The 24,786-nt window shown below is 49.7% G+C and overlaps 1 protein-coding gene across 5 annotated transcripts in view; it reads left to right on the top strand.

Moving 5' to 3' along the window:
• The window catches only part of dnm1a (dynamin 1a), a 76,616-nt gene extending 52,417 nt beyond the window's left edge, over window positions 1–24,199 (top strand). For 2 of the 5 annotated variants that reach the window (XM_036528655.1, XM_036528657.1), the window contains exons 16-23: window positions 11,311–11,420; window positions 11,817–11,928; window positions 12,621–12,632; window positions 15,339–15,509; window positions 16,117–16,358; window positions 17,630–17,836; window positions 19,750–19,786; window positions 21,788–22,783. In XM_036528655.1, the coding sequence (XP_036384548.1) occupies window positions 11,311–11,420; window positions 11,817–11,928; window positions 12,621–12,632; window positions 15,339–15,509; window positions 16,117–16,358; window positions 17,630–17,836; window positions 19,750–19,771 (876 nt within the window). In that variant the 3' untranslated portion in view covers window positions 19,772–19,786; window positions 21,788–22,783. Of the gene's footprint in view, window positions 1–11,310; window positions 11,421–11,816; window positions 11,929–12,620; window positions 12,633–15,338; window positions 15,510–16,116; window positions 16,359–17,629; window positions 17,837–19,749; window positions 19,787–21,787; window positions 22,784–24,138 lie in introns of those variants that run through there. The other 3 variants (XM_036528656.1, XM_036528659.1, XM_036528658.1) reach the window with 3 other exon arrangements.
• The last annotated feature ends 587 nt before the right edge of the window (window positions 24,200–24,786 follow it).

Here is a 24,786-nt window from a genome sequence, read left to right as displayed (position 1 = left end):
ATGATGGGGGTGGGGAGTGTGGGGAGGGAAGGGGGGCTCCAGGGGGTACCCCGAGACACACACACACACACACACACACACAAGCACAAACACACACACACACTCCTCATAAACATACTCACGTCTCCTTGTGCCGTAATATTGGGAATTGCAGGAACTTTGTGGAGCCTCTTATCCTCACTCTGGGTGTTCCCCGTATGCCCGGTGGTGCCCAGCGCTGGCCAATGGTGCCCGGCAGGGGTGTCTGAGCTGGGACAGGTTACATGGACCCCCTGGACAGCCCTGTTTAATAGGAAGGTACAGATATTTCAGGAAACAGACTGCCACAGAAAGATTCCAAGAGGAAGAGAGGGGGAAAGAGAGAGGCAGAGAAAGAGAGAGTGAGAGAGACAGAGAGAGGAAGAGAGAGGGAAAGAGAGGGAAAGAAAGTCAGAAAGAGAGAGGCTGAGAGGGAAAGAGAGTGAGACAGAGAGAAAGAGAAGAAGAGAGACAGAGAGAAAGAGAAGAAGAGAGAAAGAGAGAGATAGAAAGAAGGAGAGACAAAGACTCAGAGAGAGGGAGAGAGAGAGAGAGAGTCAGAGAGAGGATGGCGGTACTTTGGAAGAAGTGATGGGCTGTGATTGGCAGGGTCAACATTCCTTCCTGTCTCCTGCAGAGAAAACCACATTCCAGGCACAGAGAAACAGAAAAAGGACCCAAATGCTGTCACCGCTCACAGTGTTTTCATTATGTATCCCAGCATACCTATCTGAAAGTGTCTCTCCAAAATGAGAGAATCAAAGCACAGCCTTTGTCATGAGGAGATTCACACTTCTATGCCATGTAAACTTGCTGGCAATAAACCAGACTGGCAGAGGAGCTGTACTCATGCACAGCTGCACAGTACACGCACTTATATGCAAGCATACACAAGTACTCCCAATCACATATAGACGCACACACACGCACACAAACACAAACGCATGTACACGCACCAGACTCCCGAGGTCTAGGTCACCAAACAGGGGAAAGTTTCCCTCTCCTGCTGGAAGAGGCAGAGAGTCCCCTTCATAAACCCGATGCTGCTGTTGCCTAGTAACTCACACTGGAGGAGATTAAAAGATAACTTCAATAAGCCGGGAGCTTCAGCGACTCCCCCTGCACAGAGTGAAAACAAACAAATAAAACCCAAAACAGAGGGAAGAGAGAAGAGAGGAGAGGATGACTTCCTCCGGAGCTCTCCCGGTGTGGAGAGGCGATAGATTGCTATGGCGCACGGGGTCTCCAAGCCAGATCACTGGGGTTCTATGCAGGGGGTTGCAGTCGTGGTCAGGGTTGGAACCTGAACTTCCATCGCCAATGGAAGTGACCGCGGTAAGCTTGCGGTCACTCCGTTAAGAAACCCCCCTGATCCAGGTCAGCTGGAGTCACAGCACCCCCTCTGAAAGAGATGACAGTCACAGAGCAGAGAGTGAAAAAGAGGAGATACCTTATCCATTGGTTTGGCCTTGCTGGATGGGTGGTCATGGTTGGGTCCAGTGTCTCTCTTTTTCTTCTCTCTATTCTTCGCTCTCCATCTCTCTTCTCCCCCCTCGGGGTGCTGGCGGAGAGGCCGAGCGGGGGTGTGGGGCACGGGGGGGGGGGCGCGAATTTGACAGAGGTCGGGATATGGCAAGAGGATGGTAGCTGGTTGGAACAAGGGGTGATTTCTTTCTTTTCCTCTTTGCCCTCCCCTCGCCAGCCCCCCTCAAATTCCGAAAGCCCCCCAACTTAGTAGAAAGTCCCTTTTTGGCAAGCGTTTGAAAAATAAAGTGTCCTGTAAGGGCTGTCCGTCGCTGAGAGGAGAGGCATTCAGCCACATAGTCAGAAAATACAGCCGACGGAGGCGAGAAGGGAGCACCCCATTCCACATCCCAGAGGCTGAGAAGGAACTTGTAGGATTGACGTGGCAGAGTTCTGTTAACTAACTTTCCTCAGTGAGAGAGGGAAAGAGAGAGGGAGAGGGAGAGAGAGAGAGGGAAAGAGGCGAGAGAGAGAGAGAGAAGAGGTGGGGCTTTTTTCTTTTTTTTTTCTTCTTTCGTCTGGGTTTCTGTTTTTTTTCCCCCTCATACTTTTGGGGGGGCAGCAGGAAGTGGAAGGTCAGAGGTCAACAGGAAGTGAAACGCATTAATTTCCCTGAGCCCTGTCTTTGTGTGTGTGTGCGTGTGTGTGTGTCTGCCTGTGCTTGTGTGTATGAGAGAGAGAGAGAGAGAGAGAGAGAGAGAGATGGGGGTGGAGAAGAGGAGAAGGGAGAGTGTAGTGGGTTGGCTAACTGGTGAGTGTTTATAGTCTTGGGGAGTGTGTGTGTGTGCGCACGTGTGTGTGTGTGTCGGTGTGTGTGTGCGTGCGCACATGTGGGAGTCGGGATGGGGGGGTGGGGTGGTGGGGGGTGCTGACTTTAGAAGCTCCATGACTTTGTAGGCAGTGGTGGAATGTCGGAGAGTCTTGGCATGGAGGCAGCGCTGTAATAACTCCAGATGTGTGGCTCTCTAGCCTCCTAACTCTTACTGGCCTGTTTTTTCTTCTAAAGCTGATTTCCTCTCCCTGTCCGCATAAAGAGTCCTTTATCCCAGCCGAGGTGCCCCCCCCCTTCACTGAGTCGTAGAGGGGTGAATTTGGGGGGTGGTGGGGCCGGGGGGTGGGCAGGGGGGGGATTGGGCAGAGCTACAAAATCAAGACCAGAATGAGTGGTGGGGGGTGGTGGGGGAGGAGGAGTAGGAGGGGGTGTTTTGGGGTAGAAGGTTGCTGAAGTGTGGGTTAGATGAAGTACCCAGCATGTCCAGTTACAGCCGTCTGGTTGTTGATGGCGCAGAATCAAGGGAAGTACATGGCCGCTCTTACCCATAATCCTCTGCTTCCCCTCAGCTCTGCTTCACTGGCCTTCTTCTTTGTGTGCACAGTGTTTTTTTTTTTTTAACGAGCCTCGTACCATGCCACCCTCTGGTCTCGCGGGCCCTCACGCCTGGCCTGAAGCGTCGCCCTGGGCGAGGCGTTACCCTACAGGAGAGCGCCAGGGGGCGGGGCCCGAAAGGCCAGCGGCGAGCTCCCGTTTGGATGGTCCCGGTCCAAACTGGGGGCGGTTACCGTGTTTGTTTTAGCTACGGTTTCTGCTCCTCGTCCTGAGCGGGGAGAGAAAGTGGGTCGGCCGGGCCCTCCTGGGAGCTGGGTCAGCGGTTCTGGAGGTACGCAGCCAGACGGAGATCGGGGGGGGGGGGGGGGGGGGACAGGGGGGCCTTCTGAGAGGGGGAGGGGGGCAGAAGGAATGGGGGGGGAGGTGGGGGGGGCAGGCAATGATGTTTTTTCTGCTCTTAGACTTCAGACAGCCCGCCTTCCAGCTCGCCCAAGGCCTGGCCTGAGTCACCCAACACTCTGGAAACCAGCAGCGACAGGCTGCACATTTTGTTCGAGAAATTGAACCCATTTTCTTTTTTATCTCACATGTGGAATATGTTCTGTTCCCCCCTCCTCCCCCCACTTTCTTTGCCCTGGACTGGTAGTGTACAGCATGCTTGCTGAGGAGGTGTCTGTCCGGGAGGCGCGAAGAGATGTCCGGGGATGTTTCGGGAAATAATGTCCCGTAAAAGGAGGAGGGGAGCCTCACTGTGAACCTCATTCATTCGAGGCGGAAAACACTGCGCCCATCAACTCTGAAACCCCATCTGTGGAGAGCAGAAAACTGCAAATATTCAGATTCAGATTTCAAGTTTTTTTTTTTTATATCTTAGATAATGGCAAGGAGCAGTGGAATTACACCCTGTCCCTCTCCCCCCCCCCACACCCCTCCGTTTGTTTTACGAGCGGGAGAGGAATGTCTGTTCTCTGTGGGCTTTAGGGGCGCACGTGTGGAGGGTTTGGACCAAGCTGTGGCCGCACGGCAGGCGGGGCCCCGAGCCCCCTGTCAGTGAAGCCCTCGGCACTCGTCACCCCGCCAATCGCACGATGCATTGCGTGTGGTGGGCTGTCATACATGAAGGCTAATAATACACTTTTTTTAATTGGAAGATGCTTCCAGTTTCAGTCTCCATGGATGTGATGTTACGACCCATAGTTTCCATTTCCAACCGCTAAGTCATTGTTAGGATAAGGCCCATCCAACCATAAAATAAAAAAAAAAACAAAAAAGTTTCTCTGCATTGCGATAAATTCAATCAAAACTGCCAAGTCATTTTAAGGGAACAGTCGACCAATTAGCAGCGATGCTTTTTATGGTGTTGGGTCGATCTGGTGTGTTTTTGTTGTGTGTGTTGAATGGGGAACAGAACATGACGTGGCTGTTCTTGAATACAAGAGTAAAGGGGAATTTCCAGTAACCTTCTTTGCCCCCCGCCCCACCCAATCCCTTTGCAAAAATAAATACGAACAAACAAACAGAACCCGCAGAAAGAGAAAAAGAACAGATGGTGGGTGAATGCCTCCTTGTTTGGGGAGGTCAGAGGTCACGTCAGGCTGTTTTACCAGTCGAGGCCTGAGAGGTCTGGGATTGTGATGCAGACAGCATGAAAGGTAATCACGGTTCATTCCATCTCCTGTTTGTGTTGAATGTAGGCAGCGTTTGGAAAAACACTGCACCGTTACAAAGACAAAGGGCTCCCCAGCGTCCTGACCAAACTCCCAGTCTGGCTCTGTCAGTCTGGCTAGCTAAAGGATCCCCCAGTTCAACTGGTGAATTGTATCTCTGTCTCTTCATTACCTGATTTATGTTAAGCCTTCTGCTGCGAGATGGCTGTTTAGGGCCACCCAGGTGGGGCTACACATCGGCGGTGGTTAAGGTGAGCCCAGCTCTTGAGATCCCCTGAAAGGCGCTATAAAAATGCAGGTTTTTTATTCCTCTGTGCATCGAAATCCTACAGGAAAAGGTGGCGTGGATGGGATGGTCACCCCAACAGCAGATCAGAGTGAAGGAAACCTTGGCATGTCGGAAAAGGGGAGGGGTTGTGTGAGTGGGGGGGGGGGGACATCTGGATAATTCAATATCCTGCCCCGAGCTGATGAGATAAAGCACTGGTGTCTGTTTTTGTTTGAACGCGGCCGCCCGCTCGCCCCCCGTGACAACGTGGTTTAGTGTCCTTGTCAGCGTTTTCCTGTTTAGATACTGAGCTCTGCCAGGCGTGCTTCACTGCCTACTCGCACAGCCGCGTCTCCTTCCAGGCCTGCGGCAGCCATTTTGGGAAAATGTCCAAAGTGAGGTTCAGGTTCGGTTGTGGCGGCAGTGTAGCATAGTGGTTAAGCAGCAGTACTCGTAACCGAAAAGGTTGCCGGTTTGATTCCCCACTGGGGTGCTGCTGCTGTACCTTTGGGCAAGGTACTTAACCCATAATTGCCTCAGTAGATATCCAGCTGTATACATGGGCAACATTGTAAAAAACTGTAACTGATGTAAGTTGCTCTGGATAAGAGCATCTGTTAAATGCCAATAATGAAGTAGTAATGATTGTGACTGAAGTCAGAAGTGAGTTCTTTGGGGTTGCTCTCCACTCAACAAAAATGTTTGATGGGTCCACACTTATCACACTTTCACATTATGCGTGAAACTTGAAGCAGACAGGCCCAAGTCATACACCCCATTAGGTCTTCTGTTTAACGCATGCGCGTAATTTAGTGAAAGTTTCTTCCAACATTCAAAAGTGTATGTAAACAGAGCCACAGACAAACCAAATATAAACTTTGACATTTCTGGCTTTAAAATGATTTGTTAGAAAGCACACTTGACGATGAACTCTTTGATAAAAAAAAAAAGTAAAACGATGAGTCACTGTCGTATCACCCCGAGGTCACATGACATCATTCCAAAATGGCTGCGCAAGACAAAGGAAAGGGCTAGGTTTTTTCCTGTGATCAGACAAGATGATGCCCAGATGGACTGATCTTTAAATCATCTCATTCACTGAGCTCATGATATCAGCCCATCCACATGCCGTAAAGATCAATAAACCTGGGCAGCATCTGTGGAGCGCTGAACCAGAAAAACAAAGGCAGCAGCTGACACGTGCAGCTCATCTATGCCAGGTGTGAGCAGGGCTGGTGGGACATCTTTTTCTGAGACACCTGGGATGGTTTAGGAGCCGAATGTACGTATGTGACACCACGGAGAACCAAAGTTCCCTCCCTCAGGTCTCGAGCTCTGTTTGGTTCAGGGTGTTTATTCATAAAACCAGCTTCATTTGCATATTTGTCTCTGTGAAACAGAACATCTAAGTGAAGAAATTACTGTAGGCTCCAGAAACATGTGGTTTCAAGTTCCCAGCTTTGCCTGTTCGTGTAAGCCAATAATAAGCCAGGACGCCCTTGATCCAGTGTCATGACCAAAAGGGTAAAAACCAGAATTAAAACACTCACATAAAAATCATTTGTGTCTGAATCTGTAGTGGGAGGTGTTTTTTTCTATAAACGAGGAGTTGGCAATCAGGACCCTTTGAAGCTACAAAGTGCTAGAGAGTTCTCCCATCCTCCTCAAAACTGCTCCGCACCGCCCCTCAACCTGTTAACAAAACATTGCCTGCTCGTTAAACGCGACGTCAAACCGTGTGGGAATGTTCGCAGGCATTTATGCGCTGAGCACGGGACCTTATTGCAGTTTCTATCTCCTCACACCCCCTCCCTGCCCAGCCCCCTACCCCCCCAAATGTCTGCACCCCTGGGTAATTTGGAAAAGTGTGCTGAGTGTAGCTGTTGCCCCCCTCTATCCCCCCCACGTCAACGCCACCCACGGCCTGTAAGCGCTCAGAATCCCTCTCTGACGTTTTCTAATCATCTCTTGCAAAACCAAACACCTTGAGGCAAGACGGATACATAACACACAACAAACAGAAACAGGCTGTTAGCCTGCATCAGTCAGGCCAGTTGAGTCACTCTTAAGAAATGCCCCGCCAGGCCCAGAAGTTAACGGTAAATTACTTTGCTCTCCTCAAAACTGCAGACTAAGTACAATGACGGGAGTGACTAACCCCAAAAGTAACCGGCTATGGGGCACGGCCAGGCTGTGGTAATATTATATCTCTTCATGTTTTATTTGTCTATCTATATTTATTTATTTATTGCCGCCCACAAGGGCTTGGCTCTCGGCTAGCTAGCTGTTGCCCGTGTTTGCTGTCTCGCGTACTGACTAATTCATTCAGACAACGGTGTGACGCAATTCAATCACTCTGGCTTTTTCTTTTCTCCCAGCAACACCCTGGAAAATTTGTGCAATACTATAGTTTTTCAGGACTTGAAGAGATGAAGGGAGGCAGCTAGGCCGTGTGTCTCCCCGTCGGCTTTAGAAATTTCTCTTTGATTCAGGGTATGCATAGGCACTCTGTGGGCTGGACTGGGCAGCTGCTGCTCTGTGAAATGTCTGACATGTATGGAGTGGATATGTATGCGTGCGTGTACACATGCTGCCTCATGTTTGGGGCAGAGTCCTGGCAGTTCCTGGCCTCAATTCCCCCTCTCTTCCTGGTAAATAGCTGTTTGAGGAGAAGAAGGAGCAGAGGAGGCTCTGACTGCCGGGCTGTGGAGGTTCTGCTGGGGGAAGGGAAGGGAACGGAAGCGAGAGGAATAAAAGTTTCTTTTTAAGAAAATGGAAAAGACAGAGAGAGAAAAGAGGAGCGTGAGAGAGGGAGGGAGAGAGAGGGGAAAAAAGGTGCGTTCTGAAACGAGCGCTGGCCCTCGCCCAAGACGGCGTCTCTCTGGTTAATGAGGGGTTAGGAGCTGGATTATTGCTCCCAGATGCGGCCGCGTTCGGTCGGCCCTTTGAAGAGAACCCGAGTCACAGCGCTTCTCACTGTTCTTTCATGCACACACAGGCGTGGGCTCGTCTTAAAGGAGCAGCGCCTCCATCCCGAGCACAACTGGAGCCAGTTGCTGTGTGTGTGCGTGTGTGTGTGTGTGATGTGTGAGTGTGTGTGTGTATGTCTGTGTGTGTGATGTGTGTGTGTGTGTGTCTGTCCGTGTTGAAGTGTGTGTACGTGTGTGTGTGTGTGTACGTGCGTGCGTGCGTGTGTGTGTCTTTTTGTCTGTGTGTGTGTGTGTGTGTATGTCTGCCTATGTTGAAGTGTGTGTACGTTTGTGTTTGTGTTTGTGTGTGTGTGCGCGCGTATGTTTGTGAGCATGATCGTGTGTGTGTGTGTGTCTGTGTGTGTGTGTGTGTGTGTGTGCGTGTGTGTGTGTGATGTGTGAGTGTGTGTGTGTGTGTGTCTGTGTGTGTGATGTGTGTGTGTGTGTCTGTCCGTGTTGAAGTGTGTGTACGTGTGTGTGTGTACGTGCGTGCGTGTGTGTGTGTATCTTTTTGTCTGTGTGTGTGTATGTCTGTCTATGTTGAAGTGTGTGTACGTGTGTGTTTGTGTGTGTGTGTGTGTGTGCGCGCGTATGTTTGTGAGCATGATCGTGTGTGTGTGTGTGTGTGTGTCTGTGTGTGTGTGTGTGTGTGTGTGTGCGTGTGTGTGTGTGATGTGTGAGTGTGTGTGTGTGTGTCTGTGTGTGTGATGTGTGTGTGTGTGTGTGTCTGTCCGTGTTGAAGTGTGTGTACGTGTGTGTGTGTACGTGCGTGCGTGTGTGTGTGTATCTTTTTGTCTGTGTGTGTGTATGTCTGTCTATGTTGAAGTGTGTGTACGTGTGTGTTTGTGTGTGTGTGTGTGTGTGCGCGCGTATGTTTGTGAGCATGATCGTGTGTGTGTGTGCCTGATTGTGTGTGTGCACGTCTATCTACGTTGACTTGTGTGTTGTGTGTGCAGGCATGCCTGTGGGCCGCGTTCGTGCGTATGGAAACGTGTCTTTGAGCGCATTCGTTTGGTCTGAAGAGAGAAACAGCGGAACTCCTAAAGCGTGTTTGTGAATTGGATCCGAGTTTCCTCCTTCACTGCGACGGGCCTGAGCAGAGGACGGCACCGTAGGTCCCTGACTCTAAGGCCACTTATCAGCGGTGTTATTCCAAAGGGACACTCCAGCACTGAGCCACTGCATAGCAGATCTGAACAATAGGCAAGTGGGTCTGTCTGTTCAAAATGCAGTGGGTTTTACAGTTTAAAGCAGTCCATTACAGGCTAAAAAAAAAACTCTCCCCTTCAGCTGCTGAGATGCGCTAGTTTACTTTGTGTGGAAGACCTGGAAAATCATTCAGCCAGACTGTCCTCCCGTACCTCCGTCAGATGCTGCAGGTTGGAGCTGGAGCTCTCCCCTCTTTCCATGTGATAGGATACTTTGCCCGCTGAAATGGTCAATCGTTTGAGTGGCCTTGGGAAAACCTGAGGCACAGACGCAGCTTGTACGGTGATGGATTTCGGTCGAATGGTTTCTTAATTTGGAACTGTTTATTTCACCATTCAATGCAATCTACTTGGATGATGAGGTTCAAGGACTATTTTTTGCCGACTGGGGACAGAATACTATGTGTTACCACAAAAAGTGAAGAATGTTGTTTTTCTTTGTAAAAAATAACATTTTTCAAAGAAAAACAACAAAGAACAAAATAACAGATTTTGACATTAAAGGGGACGTCAATAGAGTCTCGCTCCCTCTCTCTCCTTCTTTTTTCTCCCCTTCCCTCTCTCTCTTTCCCCCTCTTGCCCTATTTCTCTCTCTATTCCTCCCTCTCCCTTTCCCCCCCCAGCTCCCTCAGTCTCCTCTCTCTCTCCATTTCCGCCCTCCGTCTTTTTCCTCTCTTTCCCCATTCCCTGTCTCTCTTCTCTCTCTCCTTCTATTTATCCCTCCCTGTCTCTCTTTCTTTCTCCCAGCTCTGTCCCTCTCCCCACTCTTTCCTTTTCTTCCTCTGCCCTCCCTCTCTCATATTCCCTCTCTTTCCCCATTCCTTCTCTCTCTTCACCTCTCTTTCTCCCCCTCTTTCTCTCTCTCTCTCTCCCTTTCCTTCTCTCCCTGTCTTCCCCTCCCTTCCATCTGCCCGTCCTGCTCTCCATCTCTCCCCCTGCCCCTCTCTTTATCCCTCTCTCCCTTTCCATCTCGCTCTTCCTCTCTCTCTCTCCCTCTCCCCCTCTCTCTCTATTCCTCTCCCCCTCTCTCCCTTTCTCTCTCTCTATTCTTCTCTCCCTCTCTCTTCCTCGATTCCTCTCTCTCCCTCTATTCCTCTCTCTCCCTCTCTCCCGCTCCCTCTCTCCCTCTCTCCCTCTCTCCCTCTCTCCCCGTCTTTCTCTCTCCCTCTCTCCCTCTCTCTCTCTCTCCCCTCTCTCTCTCTCTCCCCTCTCTCTCTCTCCCTCTCTCCCTCTCTCCCTCTGATCTGGCAGGCCTAAAGGAAACCCTCCTCCCAGTGTGTGGTGACTCACCGACAGGCCGATCCTGTCGCTGAGAGTAGCTGGGGCTCGTTTGCTCTGATGGCTCTGTCACAGACGGTGACGTCACCCCCCCACCTCCCCGACCCCAGTGGCTTGTTGAGTCTCCCGCTCAGCACACCTGGGTCTTTTGGCACGGAGGGCTGGAGTTTTCCCGAAGGAAGGTGCACGCAGCAGGGGATGGAGGGTCACGGGTTCGACAGGACCCTGCCCACTCCCCCGTGCCGCTCAGACGTGTACATCAGATGCACATTTTAATCTTGAAATGAGTTTCTCAATCTGGTCACCAAATCATCACCCCCCCCCCCCCCCCACAGCTAATTGGTGCTGACTGCAGCCCTCCACAGAGCATCCGAGCGAGGGACGGGGCCTTGCAGGACTGCCTTGCACTGGCTGTGCATCAGGTTAGCGGTTAACGGCGGAGTGCAGCTCGCACTCTTTCGAGGACCGACACCCTCGCGTTTATAAAAGCACACATCTCACAAAGCCGCGTGGTGAGGACGGACGCAGAGGCTCTCGGAACGAGAAGCCCTCTCCCCCGGGTGGGCTCCCGGCTTTTCCTATTTGTGTTTTTATGTGAAGCCGTGATTCTCAGCGAAGCGATGCTGGGGGGGCGTGGGGGGCAGTTTTTACTGTGTTTCGTGAGCGTGGAGATGGGACCGGGGGACTTTCTCTCGCTCAGTCTGGGGGAATACCATCACTGTCTGTGGGCTCCTGAAAGCTCGCCAGGCCCCTGTGGCCCACAGCCCACAGCCAGGCTCCATGTTCGCCCGCCTCGCTTTTATTTCAGTCGCGCAACTTTAATAAGTTCCAGACGATGTGGTGCGCTGTTGTAAAACAGAACCCCGGCCTCCCTGTCTCTCTCTCTCTCCCTCTCTTTTTCCCTTCCTCCCTCTCTCTTTCTCTCTCTCCCTCCCTCTCTTTCTTTCTCTCTCTCCTTCCCTCTCTCTTTCTCTCTCTCACTGACTCACTCTCTCTTAATCTTTTGCCTCCCGCTCTGCAGATTTTGACCTGTCTTGTTCGCCCCCTGCAGGAGAAAGAGAAGAAGTACATGCTACAAGTGGACAACCTGAAGCTGAGGGATGTGGAGAAAGGATTCATGTCCAGCAAGCACATCTTTGCCCTGTTCAACACCGAGCAGAGGTACGCACATACAGACACACGCAAACACACACACACACACCTACACACACATATACACGTACGCATGCAGATGGATGCAGGCACACAAAGATGCACACACGGACATACACGCACATGCACACGTGTGCAAAAACACAGACATACAAAGGAACAGACATTATCCATATCACACGCTTCCATGTACACCTACTGTACACACACACTTTAGACCACCAAGATTTTTGAGGCGGTGGGAGGGAGGGAGAAAGAAAGGAGAATGTTTGTGGGTGTGCCTCTGTGTGTGCGTGAGTGTGTGCCTCTGTGTGTGCGTGTGCCTCTGTGTGTCTGTGTGTGTGTGCACGCGTGTGAGGGGGGGAGGCCCCAGGGTGCAGTGACGCCCGTGTCTGTCGCCCGCAGGAATGTGTATAAGGACTACCGCCAGCTGGAGCTGGCCTGCGAGTCACAGGAGGAGGTGGACGGATGGAAGGCCTCCTTCCTGCGCGCCGGCGTTTACCCAGAACGCACTGTGGTACGACCGCATCGCCGCGCCCCTGACACACAAAGCGCGTAGTTCAGATAACACACCTAAATCCCGCCCTGAACTGTCCTCTGCCAGCACCACTGAGCCCCCAGTAGTGATCAGTGACGTGAAGCACAGCACAGTGTCACATCTGCAGTATTAAATCTGCTCCACAGATCCCGTCGGTAAACCGGCTAACATATACAGCATAAATTTGCGTGCATTTTTGCCTGCACATTTCATAATATGATATAGTAACACATACATACTAAAACATGTAAACCTGGAAAATATCCATAGTGTACATATGGAAGTTGCAATAAATTATATACTTTATTTTGAGGAGAGTATGTCATATTCTCACACATATTGTCATAAATATATAAATACATGTCTGTATATATATACTGTACGTACAGGCTTACAGATGTTCACCATGTATTGACGCCCATAACTTTTTAAAACTTTTTTCCTGAGGTTTGTTCCAAAGGTCAGGAAGCAGTGGTGGTGGCAGATGAAATATGGAAAGTTTGTGCAGTGTATGCTCTGGGATGGCTGATGAGTGGGGATATATTTGGATAGGTACTGACTGTTCCCCCTGCAGCCTCTGGTGTGATGCTGTAAGCACATTCAGCTAATGCGAGTCTTCTCTCCCTCTCCCTCTTCCTCTCGGCCGCTGGGGATCTGGTTGCCCCCCCCAGGAGAAGGAGAAGGTGGGTGCTGTGCCCCCCCCCCCCCCCCCCCCCCCCATCTCCCCATCTCTCCCTCTCTCCTTCTCTCTCTCTCCCCCCACTCTCCCTCTCTCTGTCTCTGTTTCTTGTTTCCTGGTTATTGATCTGCTTCTAGTCCATGGCATTCCTAGTACACACCCTTTCATGAACACACACACTCACCTTTATGCAAAACTAATATGACTCTAGAGAAATATATTTGATGTGTGGTAAAATATGCTGCAAGGTACACAACAGAATGCCTATACTTCAAAATACATTTTATAAGGACATATAGAGTAAATATATATCTACAGTATTAGATTGCATAAAAAATTCCAATTTAAAAATAGCATCTTGTCAAGAAAACTAAACAAAATTTCCTGGTGTGAAGATGGCAACAATTGTATTAATTTCCAACATGCAAAGTATATTTTAACATGCGTTGAAATATACGCTACATATATTTTAGGTTTGCTGTTTTACTGTGTTTTAACATGTTACCGTAAAAGTCTGTACAGGCTCAGGTACTCACTCTAAATCACGGTATTTTTTAATTAACACACAATATTAAGCACAGACAGTTACAGTATAGCTGTGTACAAAGGTGCGGGGTGGGGTCAGGTTTCTGATGATGCTCATTTCAGCTTGCATTTGGATGGTGTCTGGCTGTTTGCTCTTGGATAAACAGCAATCAGCTCCGTTTGGCAATGAGGCCCACAGGGCCTTGTGGTTGATTGTGTTTATACACGTGTTGATTGGCTGTAATGATTTCTGCAGTCGGTTGCTGTGACCGTCCCGCCTAATTGAACGCTCTTAATTAATCAGCATGCTGTACTTAATCACCATCCTCTGGGCTCTTCCCGTTGTCCGTCTCCGATCTCCTAACCGGAAGCGGGGGTCAGGAAATTTGAAGATGGCTTGCGATTGAGACGTTTTTTTCATTGCAGAGTTTTGCCAAGAAAAAGTTTGATGTGCGCGGAGTGAACGGCGTTGTCATTAGGGCTGAGGCCAAAGTAAAGTCTGTTGAAAAAGTGAACGACGTTGCCATAGCAAGGGCCGTGTCAGTGTGGCCGGTTATCAGAGCACGGCTCTCTCACCAGCCCTGGATGGGACTGAGTCAACACTGAGATCATTTCAGGCCTGGAACTTCAAGAGCAGGCAGGAACAGTGGATTCAGCACAGCAAGGGCTGAAGGCTTCTCGCCAGCTATTAGATTATTGGCCAGATGTATTGGGTGTGTGTGTGTGTATGCCTGTGTATATTGTATAGATGTGTATGTATATCGTGTTCATGCTTATGTACTGTCTCTATGGTGTTAATTTATTTGTTTGTGTGTGTGTCTGTGTGTGTTGGTTCATGTTTGTGTTTCTGTGTGTCTGTCTGTTCTCATGTCTTTGTACATTGTATGTATGTGTATGTATATTGTATTGTATGTATGGTTACATACCGTCTGCATGGTATTTCTGTGTGTTTTCTGCGTGTTCATGTTTGGCTGTGTGTGTGTGCGTGCCTGTTTCTGCATACACCGCGTGTGTCCGCTGACTCGGCAGTCGGAGCCGCTCTGGTATGACTCTGCAGGGAGGGTTCTGGTTCTGTGGGCTTGTGACTGCACTCAGATGTGGTTCTGCTTGTCTGAGTGGTCAAGCTGAAGTTCCCGCTGGGACACACAGCAGGGGACGCAGGCACCCACCGGTGTCATGTTAGTCATGTTATCACACAAATCAGGCTTACTGAAAGACATTCATCCTGCCATTCTCTCCATCATTCTGTCTGTCTTTTTCTCTCTTTGTTCCTGTGTGCCTTTTTCTTCCTCTGCATCTGTCTCTCTGTCTGTATATCTCCTTTGCTCTGTCTCCTCCATTCTCTTTCCCTTCATGTCTCTATCAGCTGTGTATCCGTGTCTTTGTCTGTATGTCTTGCTGTCTGTGTGCATTATTCTCTCTCGCCCTGTCTCTGACTGCCTGTTTCTGTTGTTTACCATCTGTCTGTATGTCTCTTGGTCTGTCTTATTTACTCTGTAAGTCTCTGTTGTCTAACTGTCTGTCTGTCTGTCTGTGTATATTGTTCTTTGTCTTTCCCTCTGTTTCTGGCTGTTTCTATCCACTGTCTATGTGCCTCTCCTCTGCTTTTTACACTGAGAGTCTCTGTCTCTGTGTCTGTGTCTGTGTGTCTGTGTGTCTGTCTGTCTCTGCCACCTGTCTGTCTGTGTGTCTGTCTGCCTCTGCCACCTGTCTGTCTGTGTGTCTGTGTGTCTGTCTGTCTCTGCCACCTGTCTGTCTGTATGTGTGTTTATCTCTGTGTCTGTCTGTGTGTGTGTCTGTCTGCCTCTGCCACCTGTCTGTCTGTATGTGTGTTTATCTCTGTGTCTGTCTGTCTGCCTCTGCCACCTGTCTGTGTGTCTGTGTGTCTGTCTGTCTCTGCCACCTGTCTGTCTGTGTGTGTGTTTATCTCTGTGTCTGTCTGTCTGCCTCTGCCACCTGTCTGTCTGTATGTGTGTTTATCTCTGTGTCTGTGTGTCTGTGTGTCTGTCTCTCTGTCTGTCTGTATGTGTGTTTATCTCTGTGTGTCTGTCTGCCTCTGCCACCTGTCTGTCTGTCTGTGTGTCTGTCTGCCTCTGCCACCTGTCTGTCTGTGTGTCTGTCTGTCTGTGTGTCTGTGTGTCTGTCTCTCTGTCTGTCTCTCCTCACTCCCTGCATTCCCCCGCAGAGTGATACGGGAGAGGAGAACGGCTCCGATGGCTTCATGCACTCCATGGACCCGCAGCTGGAGCGGCAGGTGGAGACGATCCGCAACCTGGTGGACTCCTACATGGCCATTGTCAACAAGACCGTGCGTGACCTCATGCCCAAGACCATCATGCACCTGATGATCAACAACGTGAGTCGCTGGGAGCCGGCTGCAGCACCACGGCAACCGTGATGGGCATAGATATATATGTGCTCAGACATACTATATGGTAAAAGCAGTGTCTGGGTCAGGGTCATAGATGTGAACACACAGGTTTAGCTAGTGTTTTTGCTTATTTGTTTTTATTATTTTTGTTAATTAAATAATGCACATTGTTACCATATCTCAGGTTATAAAAATGTGTTATTAATGTTTAGGTGTATTTTTTAAATAAACTATAAATCTGCATGATCTATGTGACTTTACCCACTGTACTCTTTAAAAGTGCTGAAAGTGCTGAAAGCCAAATCATTCCCCCTGTAACCTCTCTCTGTATGTCCCTCCTCCTCTCTGTCCTTATCTGCTACTTCTCTCCTTCTCTCTCCTTCTCTCTCTCTCTTTCCCCTCTGTCTCTCTATCTCTCTCTTTCTCTCTCTTACACTTCTCTCCCTCTCTCTCTCTCCCTCCCCCCCCCCTCTCTCTCTCTCTCCCTCTCTCTCTCTCTCTCTCTATCTCTCCCTCTCTCTCTCTCCCTCTCCCCCTCTCACTCTCTCTCCCTTCTCTCTCCCCCTCTCTCCCCCCGGTTCCCCCTCTCCAGACGAAGGACTTCATCAACGCGGAGCTGCTGGCGAACCTGTACTCATGTGGGGATCAGAACTCGCTGATGGAGGAGTCAGCGGAGCAGGCGCAGCACCGCGACGAGATGCTGCGCATGTACCACGCCCTGCGCGAGGCGCTCAGCATCATCGGCGACATCAGCACCACCACCGTCTCCACGGCGATGCCCCCGCCCGTCGACGACTCCTGGCTGCAGGTGCAGGGAGGCCAGGCCGGCCGCAGGTACGAGGGGTGTATGTGTGTGTGTGTGCGTGTGTGTGTGTGTGTGTGTGTGTGTGCATGTATGTGTGTGAGTTGGCTGACTGTGAACCATAACGTGCTGTAACACTTTGGATGACACAGTCCAGACCTGAGGGCAAGGCTCCTGAAATCAATCAAGACCCAAACATTGAGTCGATGATTATCGGTCGTAAAGTGCTGCTCTAAAACTAAAAATAAGTTTTTAATCTCAGAAACGCTTTATTGAATCTGCTTTTTATTATTCATCGTACATAAATCGCAAAATAATTGCTGACCTTGGAGCCAAAGTAATGAAGAGCATATGCGGCCGAAGAGGGTCATTTGCAGATAGGGCTAAAGCGGACCAGGAGCCAGCCAGCTATAAATAAACAATGCGGAAAAGCAGAGTGCATTGGCGGAGCTCCCCAGCACCTTCCGTGACCGCTGTGTGGCACGACGGCGCACTTTCTTGGGAGACTCGAACTCTGAGAACTTCATTTGAACTTCTGTGCCAGTTTCTGTGAAAAGCATTTTTCGCACTTTTTGTGAGTGAATAATAAGTGAATGAATAGTGAATTAATTATGAGTAATGTGGGAGACAAATGAGAAAAGACTCGGATTTGGTTAAATCATCCTGTCCGTTATAAGCTATTTAAGAACAGAATCACATAATAGCCTACTTAAATTTTGAATTTAGTTTGAACTTTAATAGGCAGCTGTACATGGGTTAGGTGTAATGTAGAAGGATAGGTCTTGTTTGCATTAGAAGTCATCCCGGAGTAGGGTCCCTGTTTAGCATATTTTTAACTTGAATGGGTACACCTATGTTCTGTTGTACTGGAATCTCTGGATAAGAGCGTCTGCTAAATGCATGTACTATGCAGTAATGTAATGTAACGTAATGTGGTGTCATATAATGTGAATGGACTTTGTTGAGGGTGCAGGGCAGCTGAGGTAAGCTGTGAGAAAAGGCAGAACTGAACACTGAAGTTAACACTCAGCCGGTCTACACTCATCCGGGGACATCAGGAAGAGTTGCCCTCACATTGGTGGAATGCGAAACTTTCTAATCAGCAAGAGAAGTGCTGTGGTGCACCCTGCTGGTGGAAGTAGGATATTACCGACCAGGAAGAATGGTGGTATAGTGCACCCTAGTGGTGGAATTGAGAACATACCGATCCGGTAAAATGGTGATGTGGCGCACCCTGCTGGTAGAGCGAGGAACTTGGCGATGATGCTGTGATCACAGCGCCTGTGCTTCCCTCTTCCCACAGGTCTCCCGCCACCAGCCCGACTCCGCAGCGAAGAGCTCCGCCCCCAGGGCCTCCGGCTCGGCCCGGCTCCCGCGGCTCCGCCCCCGGCCCGCCCCCTGCGGGCGGCCCGCCTGTGCCCTCCCGCCCCGGAGCGTCCCCCGACCCCTTCGGAGGGCCACCCCCCCAGGTCCCCTCCCGACCCAACCGTGCGCCCCCCGGTGTGCCCAGGTGAGCCGTGTGAAATCTGTTCCTTTATTAAAAAAGCCAAGTCGCTTCGAGATCTGATGACAGGAAGGCAGTCTGCTGAATTTGTGTGTGAGAGAGGGGACAAGGTGGGCGGTCCTAGCCTGGGGACATGCATGACATGCTTATGACATCACAGAAGGAGTGGTTACAGTCGCTAGCTGACAGATGGAAGACAGCACAGGAAGAGTTAGGGATATCAGATGTACCAAAGTGCTGTGGCAACCCAGCCATGCAGGGACAGCAGTATATATTAAAATACATCGATTCAAATTTAAAGCTTTTATTTTTGATAAATGCCAGAATGTCTTGTATGTAATAGAATATGCATTTTTATTATTGCACTTTCATGCATATAATCTAGCGTATATTGTAAAACCAAACGCATTGTGAAATATATCCTACAATGTATGCAGTCAAGCACATCGATGAATGTGTCAATGATCTATGTTTTATAACATATGCCTTTAAAATATATTCCTCAGATTTAGCATGTGGTATTGTAACCCTGTATTGATATGCGCTGCTTCTTCATAAGGTACGGCTACCTGAGGTTTGAGTTGTCCAGAGAGGATGGGTGATACTGGTGTCCCTTTAACCTCTCCCTTATTCTTGTCCCTGCTGTCTGTCAGGATGTCTGACCCCCCTCTTTCGAAGTAGCACACCCTGAGACCTCCCAACCCTCTAAACCTCTATGCTGTTGATGGGAAAGTTGGGATTCATGAGTCCCCAAAATTCAGGGTTGCACACATGTAGTTATTTCATAAACTTGGATATTTATAAACCCTCTGTAACCCCCTGTGACTCAGAATTGAGATGCAGAGATCTTGTTTCTGTAATGCATATATCTCATATTCCCACACTTAAGGTAGATGAATTTATTTATTGAATTTATAAGGACCTTCCTATATGTATTGATACTAATATCCACTACTAAATGGTACTAATACTCATTTTAATTTAATGTTAAGAATAAAAGAGATTGTTTCTTCACTCTGTGATTCCTGTGAATTTGGCTGAGGTGTGTAACACTAGATTTTAGCTTGAAGAAAAACCCCCTCCCCATCGGCTAAATTTAACACCGTAACAACCCCCCCACACCCATTCGCCTGTCTCCTCACCCTTCTCGAAAACGAACATCCTTTCCCTGCCTCCGATTCGTCACCCCCTCCACCTGCCCCCTCCCCCATTCTTGCCTTGCTCAACCCCCCCCACCCCCCACCCCACCCTGGGGGTTGGCTGTTCGCACACAGTCCTCCCTCCCCTCTCTGTGAGAACGCTGTTGTTCCCTTCCAGAACGAGGGAGAGAGAAAGAGAGGGATAGAGAGATAGGGAGGGAGAGTGAGACCAAGTGCGAGAGCCTGATCTCTTTTCTTTGACGCCTTCTTCTTACACTAATGCTGATGCCCTGTGTTGCCTGTGTTTGTCAGCTGACTGAGCTGAATGGGTCCAGCGGTCAGGGAAGAGGCAGGAGAAGGCCACGCCCATAAAGATTACATTACGTTACATTCATTTAGCGGACGCTCTCGTCCAGAGTGACTTCCAGCACCATGGAACATAAATGTATCCATACAATTTAAACCAGCAACAGTGTCAGACCAGGCTAACAGCACTCCCACGCCGGTGAGGGTGAGCATAACACTGTTGGCGCCCTACCGCAAGTTAACTTGTGCAATCAAAGCACTTCATTGGCTGAAAAATAATAGCTGCTTGCATGGTAGTACAGGGAAAACCTACAATGCGTGGGTGTTCCGTGTCCTAGCCGAAAGCAGTGCAGTACCCTGAGGGCGTGGCTCCGCCTCCTTCCTTAAGCGCTGGTCTTGCTCATCCCCCCTCCCCAAAACCTCTGCCCCGCTCCCTCCTCGAGTCCCACCTGTTGATTATGGTTATTTTTTCAGAATTACAATCAGTGACCAATGAGGAGTATCGCTGCTGGTACGTCTGGTACTGTCACCACGCTCAGCTCGTGTCACGTCCCGTCCCATCTGCATGACCGTCACCACTCGCCATAACGTCTGACCCCTCCCTTAGCCCCTCCTCTGCACTGAACACGCCCAGCCGCGGCCCCTCCCATCCCAGATTGAGCCATCTCACCCCCTCCCTAACGGTACTCAAACACGGTATAACGGTAACCCACACGTCTGGACAGGTGTGATAACTCTTTGTTCTCTGCTGCAAGGAGGCTGTAGTGGGCGGAGTGTGTCAGACATTCTAGAACCCTGAAACGGTGCAAAGCTCCGCAGGTCACACCCTCCCCCACCTCACTTCTAACACGGGGTCTTCTGCTGCGTTTCGAATTGCCGGAGTCATGCCGAGACATTTTTCTCATGTTTAAAAGCATCATGAACACACAGGTTACCAGTCAGATGTGCTGATCCAGCAGGCCAGATCTCTGCACCACATGGTCAGGACAGAACTGGATGTGTGTGTGTTTGGGCTGAGCTGAGGTGCACACTGTCTCAGTGCTGGACGTGTGTGTGTGTTTGTGTGTGTGTGTGTGTGTGTGTGGTGTACATTTGTGCTTAGACGTATGTACATGCATACACTTTAAATTTATTTCAACTTTTGCCGTTGTGCACAGACTAACCCCTACCCCCCTGCGCACCCCTACCCCAACACACGCACACACACACACACACACACACACACACACACACACACACACCCACGCCCACACACGCACACATACACACACACACGCATGCACGCACGCATGCATGCACGCATGCACGCACGCACGCATGCACGCGCACACACACACACACACACACACACACACACACACACACACACACACACACACACACACACCCACGCCCACACACGCACACATACACACACACACACGCATGCACGCACGCATGCATGCACGCATGCACGCACGCACGCATGCACGCGCACACACACACACACACACACACACACACACACACACACACACACACACACACACACACACATACACACACACACACACATACACACACACACACATACACACACACACACACACACACACACACACACACACAGACATACACACACACGCACACACACATACACACACACACACACATACACACACACGCCTCTTTTTCTTATCCACACTGAACCTCCCGCTGACCCAGAGAAGGGAGGTTACTGTCAACATGCCTGGTCACAGTTTGGTTAGGGCCAGTCATTCAAAGGTCAAGAGTCAGGGGTCAGAGGTCACTGGTCCGTGTCCCTGCTTGGTGTGTTCTTGCCATGACATTTCACTCATGCACGGCATTTATATCTGTGCTTTTATATGTGGAAAGATGAGAAAAGTGTCCATTTTCTGTGTTTGTCCTGTGGAGGTAAAGAGTTGGGCCAGAGAAACAGTGGGTCTCTGAGGTGAGTCCTGTAAACCCCGTTCTCAGGATGACCGTAAATGCGCTGCTGACTGGCCAATCCGGGCACCTCTGACCTGCTGACCTCCAGTGCTGCCTCTCCACTGTTCTACACAACTACATTACCTACATTACCTGGATACAACACTTTGTCTCTCAAAAACAGCCGCCTTTACATTGTTGTTTTCAGAATCAGTGCTCACTCATTTAAAAGGACTGGCAATTCTTTATGAAAAGTATTGTGCGTGGGTCAGAAAAATGTAATATTTGCTTACATTTGCTGCAGATTTGTTGCACACGTTTAAGGACAAAGGGCCGTGGTTGGTTAAATTTAATTGCCTCACCCCCTTCAGTAGATTCAGTAGTGGAAGGTGATTGGTTGTTGCTCTGGAACACCATTGTGATGTACCTGTGTTGTCCCTCCCCCCAGGCTGTGAGTGTCTCTGTGTGAGCATTCTGTATGTATTCGGGTGTCCCGAGGGGACAGGGTACCGTCAGCCTCTTGACTCCATCCTGTCTTCTCTCTGTCTGTGTGTCTGTCTGTGTCCGTGTATCTCCCCCACAGCCGGAGGGCGCCAGCCTCACCAACCCGACCCGGCAGACCCACAGACTCCTCCCTCCTTGACCTTTAACCCTGGACTCGCACCTCTCACCGCCCGCCTTCCCCTGGGCCTGGCACTGACCATGGATACAGCCCTACTCCCAGCCCCTCACCCCCTAGCTCCTCATCCTCCTCTTCCTCCTCTTCCTCCACCAACCGCCACACTGTTCCCCACACCTTGCACACACTCACAAATCAAACCAGTCGGGGTATTTTCTGCCCTTGACAACAGATCTAAGGTCAGGTTGTACACCCACAGTATGTACTGTCACCATTTAATGTAAATGTTTAGTTCTGATCCAGGATCAGTTGATAAGGACAGAAAGTGTGTACAACTCAAGCCAGTACATATACCCTTACAAACACAACCACACATCCACATATCCACTTACACAAATGTGTCTGCAAACATATACACACATGGAGACACATGCATACACAGTTAATATTATACATAATATAATATTATACTACCATCAAAGGGAGACCAATGGGTAAATCAAATCTGACAGTAATATTGGTGACAATCCCTTTGTTTTCCATTGTCCAGTATACTGCAGCTCGTACAAGCCAGCCTTTTCTTCAATCTCTTATCCTCATTCGGGTCAGGGTATTTGTATTTTTTACGTAGACTCCGTGTGGCAATATCTCCAGACATGCTCGTAAGAGTCACGGTGATGACTGTAGAAAACATGTTCTGTTGTGCTTTTGAGTTTACATGGTGTGCATTCAGGTAGATGTGTACTTGCACGGGCTGAGATGCATCTTCAGTTCAGTTGTAAGTTGCCTTTAGTTTCCTGTCCCCTCACCTGTTTGTGTCTTTGACCTTTGACCGCCTATCGTATTGTCTCCCAGGCTGGGCATGGTTGGACCGGTGGGACCAGCACACTGCCTCAAAACACACGTCCTTCTCCCCCTTTTAAGCCAGCAGAGACTCGGATCAGTACCCCCCCCCCCCCCCCCCCTCTCTGTGACATCACAAACACCTGATAGTGTCAGAGCTCCTTCTCATTTGTCCTGAGTGTCCGTTGTCTCCCACAATCATCCAGCACCCCACCCCCGCACACACACTGGCTGTCTTAGGATGAAACAACGTATGGGCACGGCCAACATTACATACACACATACACACGCGCGCGCACACACACACACACACACACACGAGCCCCGACAGCATGTCTCTCACACTACCGTCACCTCAACCGCTTGATCAAGAGGATGGGAAGTAAAACGAAGTGAGGAGAGGAGTGGGGGGCAAAAGAATACTAAATGCTGTGTTTTCTCTCTCTTTTAATTCATCTCTTTCTTTTTGGCCACTCTCCCTTTCCTTTCCTCCTCCATGCATCTGTGTGCTCTGGTTCTCGTACCCGTCATTCCCGTTTATGTGTGTGATAACCCCTCTCTCTGCGCTGCACCTCGGGGTCGCTTGCCTGACCGCCTCTCCGAGCTCCTCGGTTTCCGATGGGAGATGCATTATCTGCGCAGGCGGAGGTTAAGGCAGAGAGATAACTGCATCTCAGGAACGCATCACGACTGCTTGGTTTTTTTTTTTTAAATATTTGCTCTGATCAGTTCAGTCCTCTGTGTCACACGGCAGAAAAGAAATGTTCAGACACTCTAAAATAGGCCAGTAGAGGCCCTTCATAGCAGCAATTTGAGAGTCAAGCTTCTTGAACCCCAAGATGAGTGGTGCAACCAACACTGTGAACCAATCACAGGTCAGAATAATCAGGATAAAGTATTCTGATAGGTTCCTAAGGTCCAGTTATTGACAGTGCATTACATTGTCATTTAGTAGACGCTCTTATCCAGAGCAACTTACAGAGGTTACAATTTCATCTATTTATACAGCTTCTTATTTACTGAGGAAATTTTGGGTTAAGAACTTGCCCAAATATACAACAGTAGAGCCCCAACAGGTGCTCCACTGCCACCCCTGTGGAGCACATGGTAGCCTCACCCATTCTGGGGTTCATGAAGCTTCATTCTCCCATCACTGCTTACAAATGGCAGCATATTTTTATATAATTTATTTTATATTATGTATATTAAAATATGTTAATATGTTAATGTCCAGGTAAGGCCTGTCCACAGAATTAAAGCAATACATTTTCACTCAGATTTAAAAGGGCTTTCTCAGTAAGTAATGGTTATTTTTTGAGCGATGGCTGAAGAGGCCATGTTGGCCATGTCGACTCTGAGGACTCTGCTGATTATTCAGCCTTTTGTCACCTGTCGGTATTTGCCTTTTTATCTGCTTTGGTTTTTTTTCACTGTTCCTTCTCTTTTTTCCTTTTCTTTCTTTCTTTTCTCAGCCGGCCGAGCAAGGGCAGCCCCACCCGCCCCGAAAGCCCCCTTCCTCCATTCGACTCTTAACTGCCCCCCCCCCCCCCCATCCCCCAGTTGCTCCCTCTCTCCCTCCCTCCCTCTCTCTCTCAGGCTCTCTCCTCCTTTCTGTCGCTCCTGCCCTTGTTCTGTGAAAGCCAAGCCACACACACAAAAGAGAACAGGCCTCCGGTGGAGAAAACCCTACCCGCACCGAGGAAAAGGCCGGTCACATGGGGCGAGTACGGAGGGAGGCGTGAGAAAGAGAGGGAAAGAGAGAAAGAACAGGAAAGAAAAGACCAGCAGCCCCTCCCAAGCCTTCTCCACACCCATCACAGGCGTCCAGGCCCGGTCACAAACACAAAGAACGATGTCTCCATGGTGACGTCAGAGGGAGGCCTGGGTCGGTACCCTCTGGTGCTTTGGGGTGTCCCCCTGCCCCCTGCATGCCCGTCCCACCCACATCCACGCCCAGGATCCACAAACTTGCCCAGCTCGGGGTCACTGTGCCAGCGATTGCAGTGTGCAAGTGTGTCATGAGAGAAAAAAAAAACAAATGCTGTGTCACGATTTCACACAAGTTAAATGTTCTTATGTGATCTGTGTTTAAAGTATAGACTTTGCGACCCCTCCCCTCC

This window comes from Megalops cyprinoides, chromosome 5, assembly GCF_013368585.1.
Source record: "Megalops cyprinoides isolate fMegCyp1 chromosome 5, fMegCyp1.pri, whole genome shotgun sequence".
NCBI classification, from domain to species: Eukaryota; Metazoa; Chordata; class Actinopteri; order Elopiformes; family Megalopidae; genus Megalops; species Megalops cyprinoides.
This window is presented reverse-complemented; position numbering and strand designations above follow the sequence as displayed.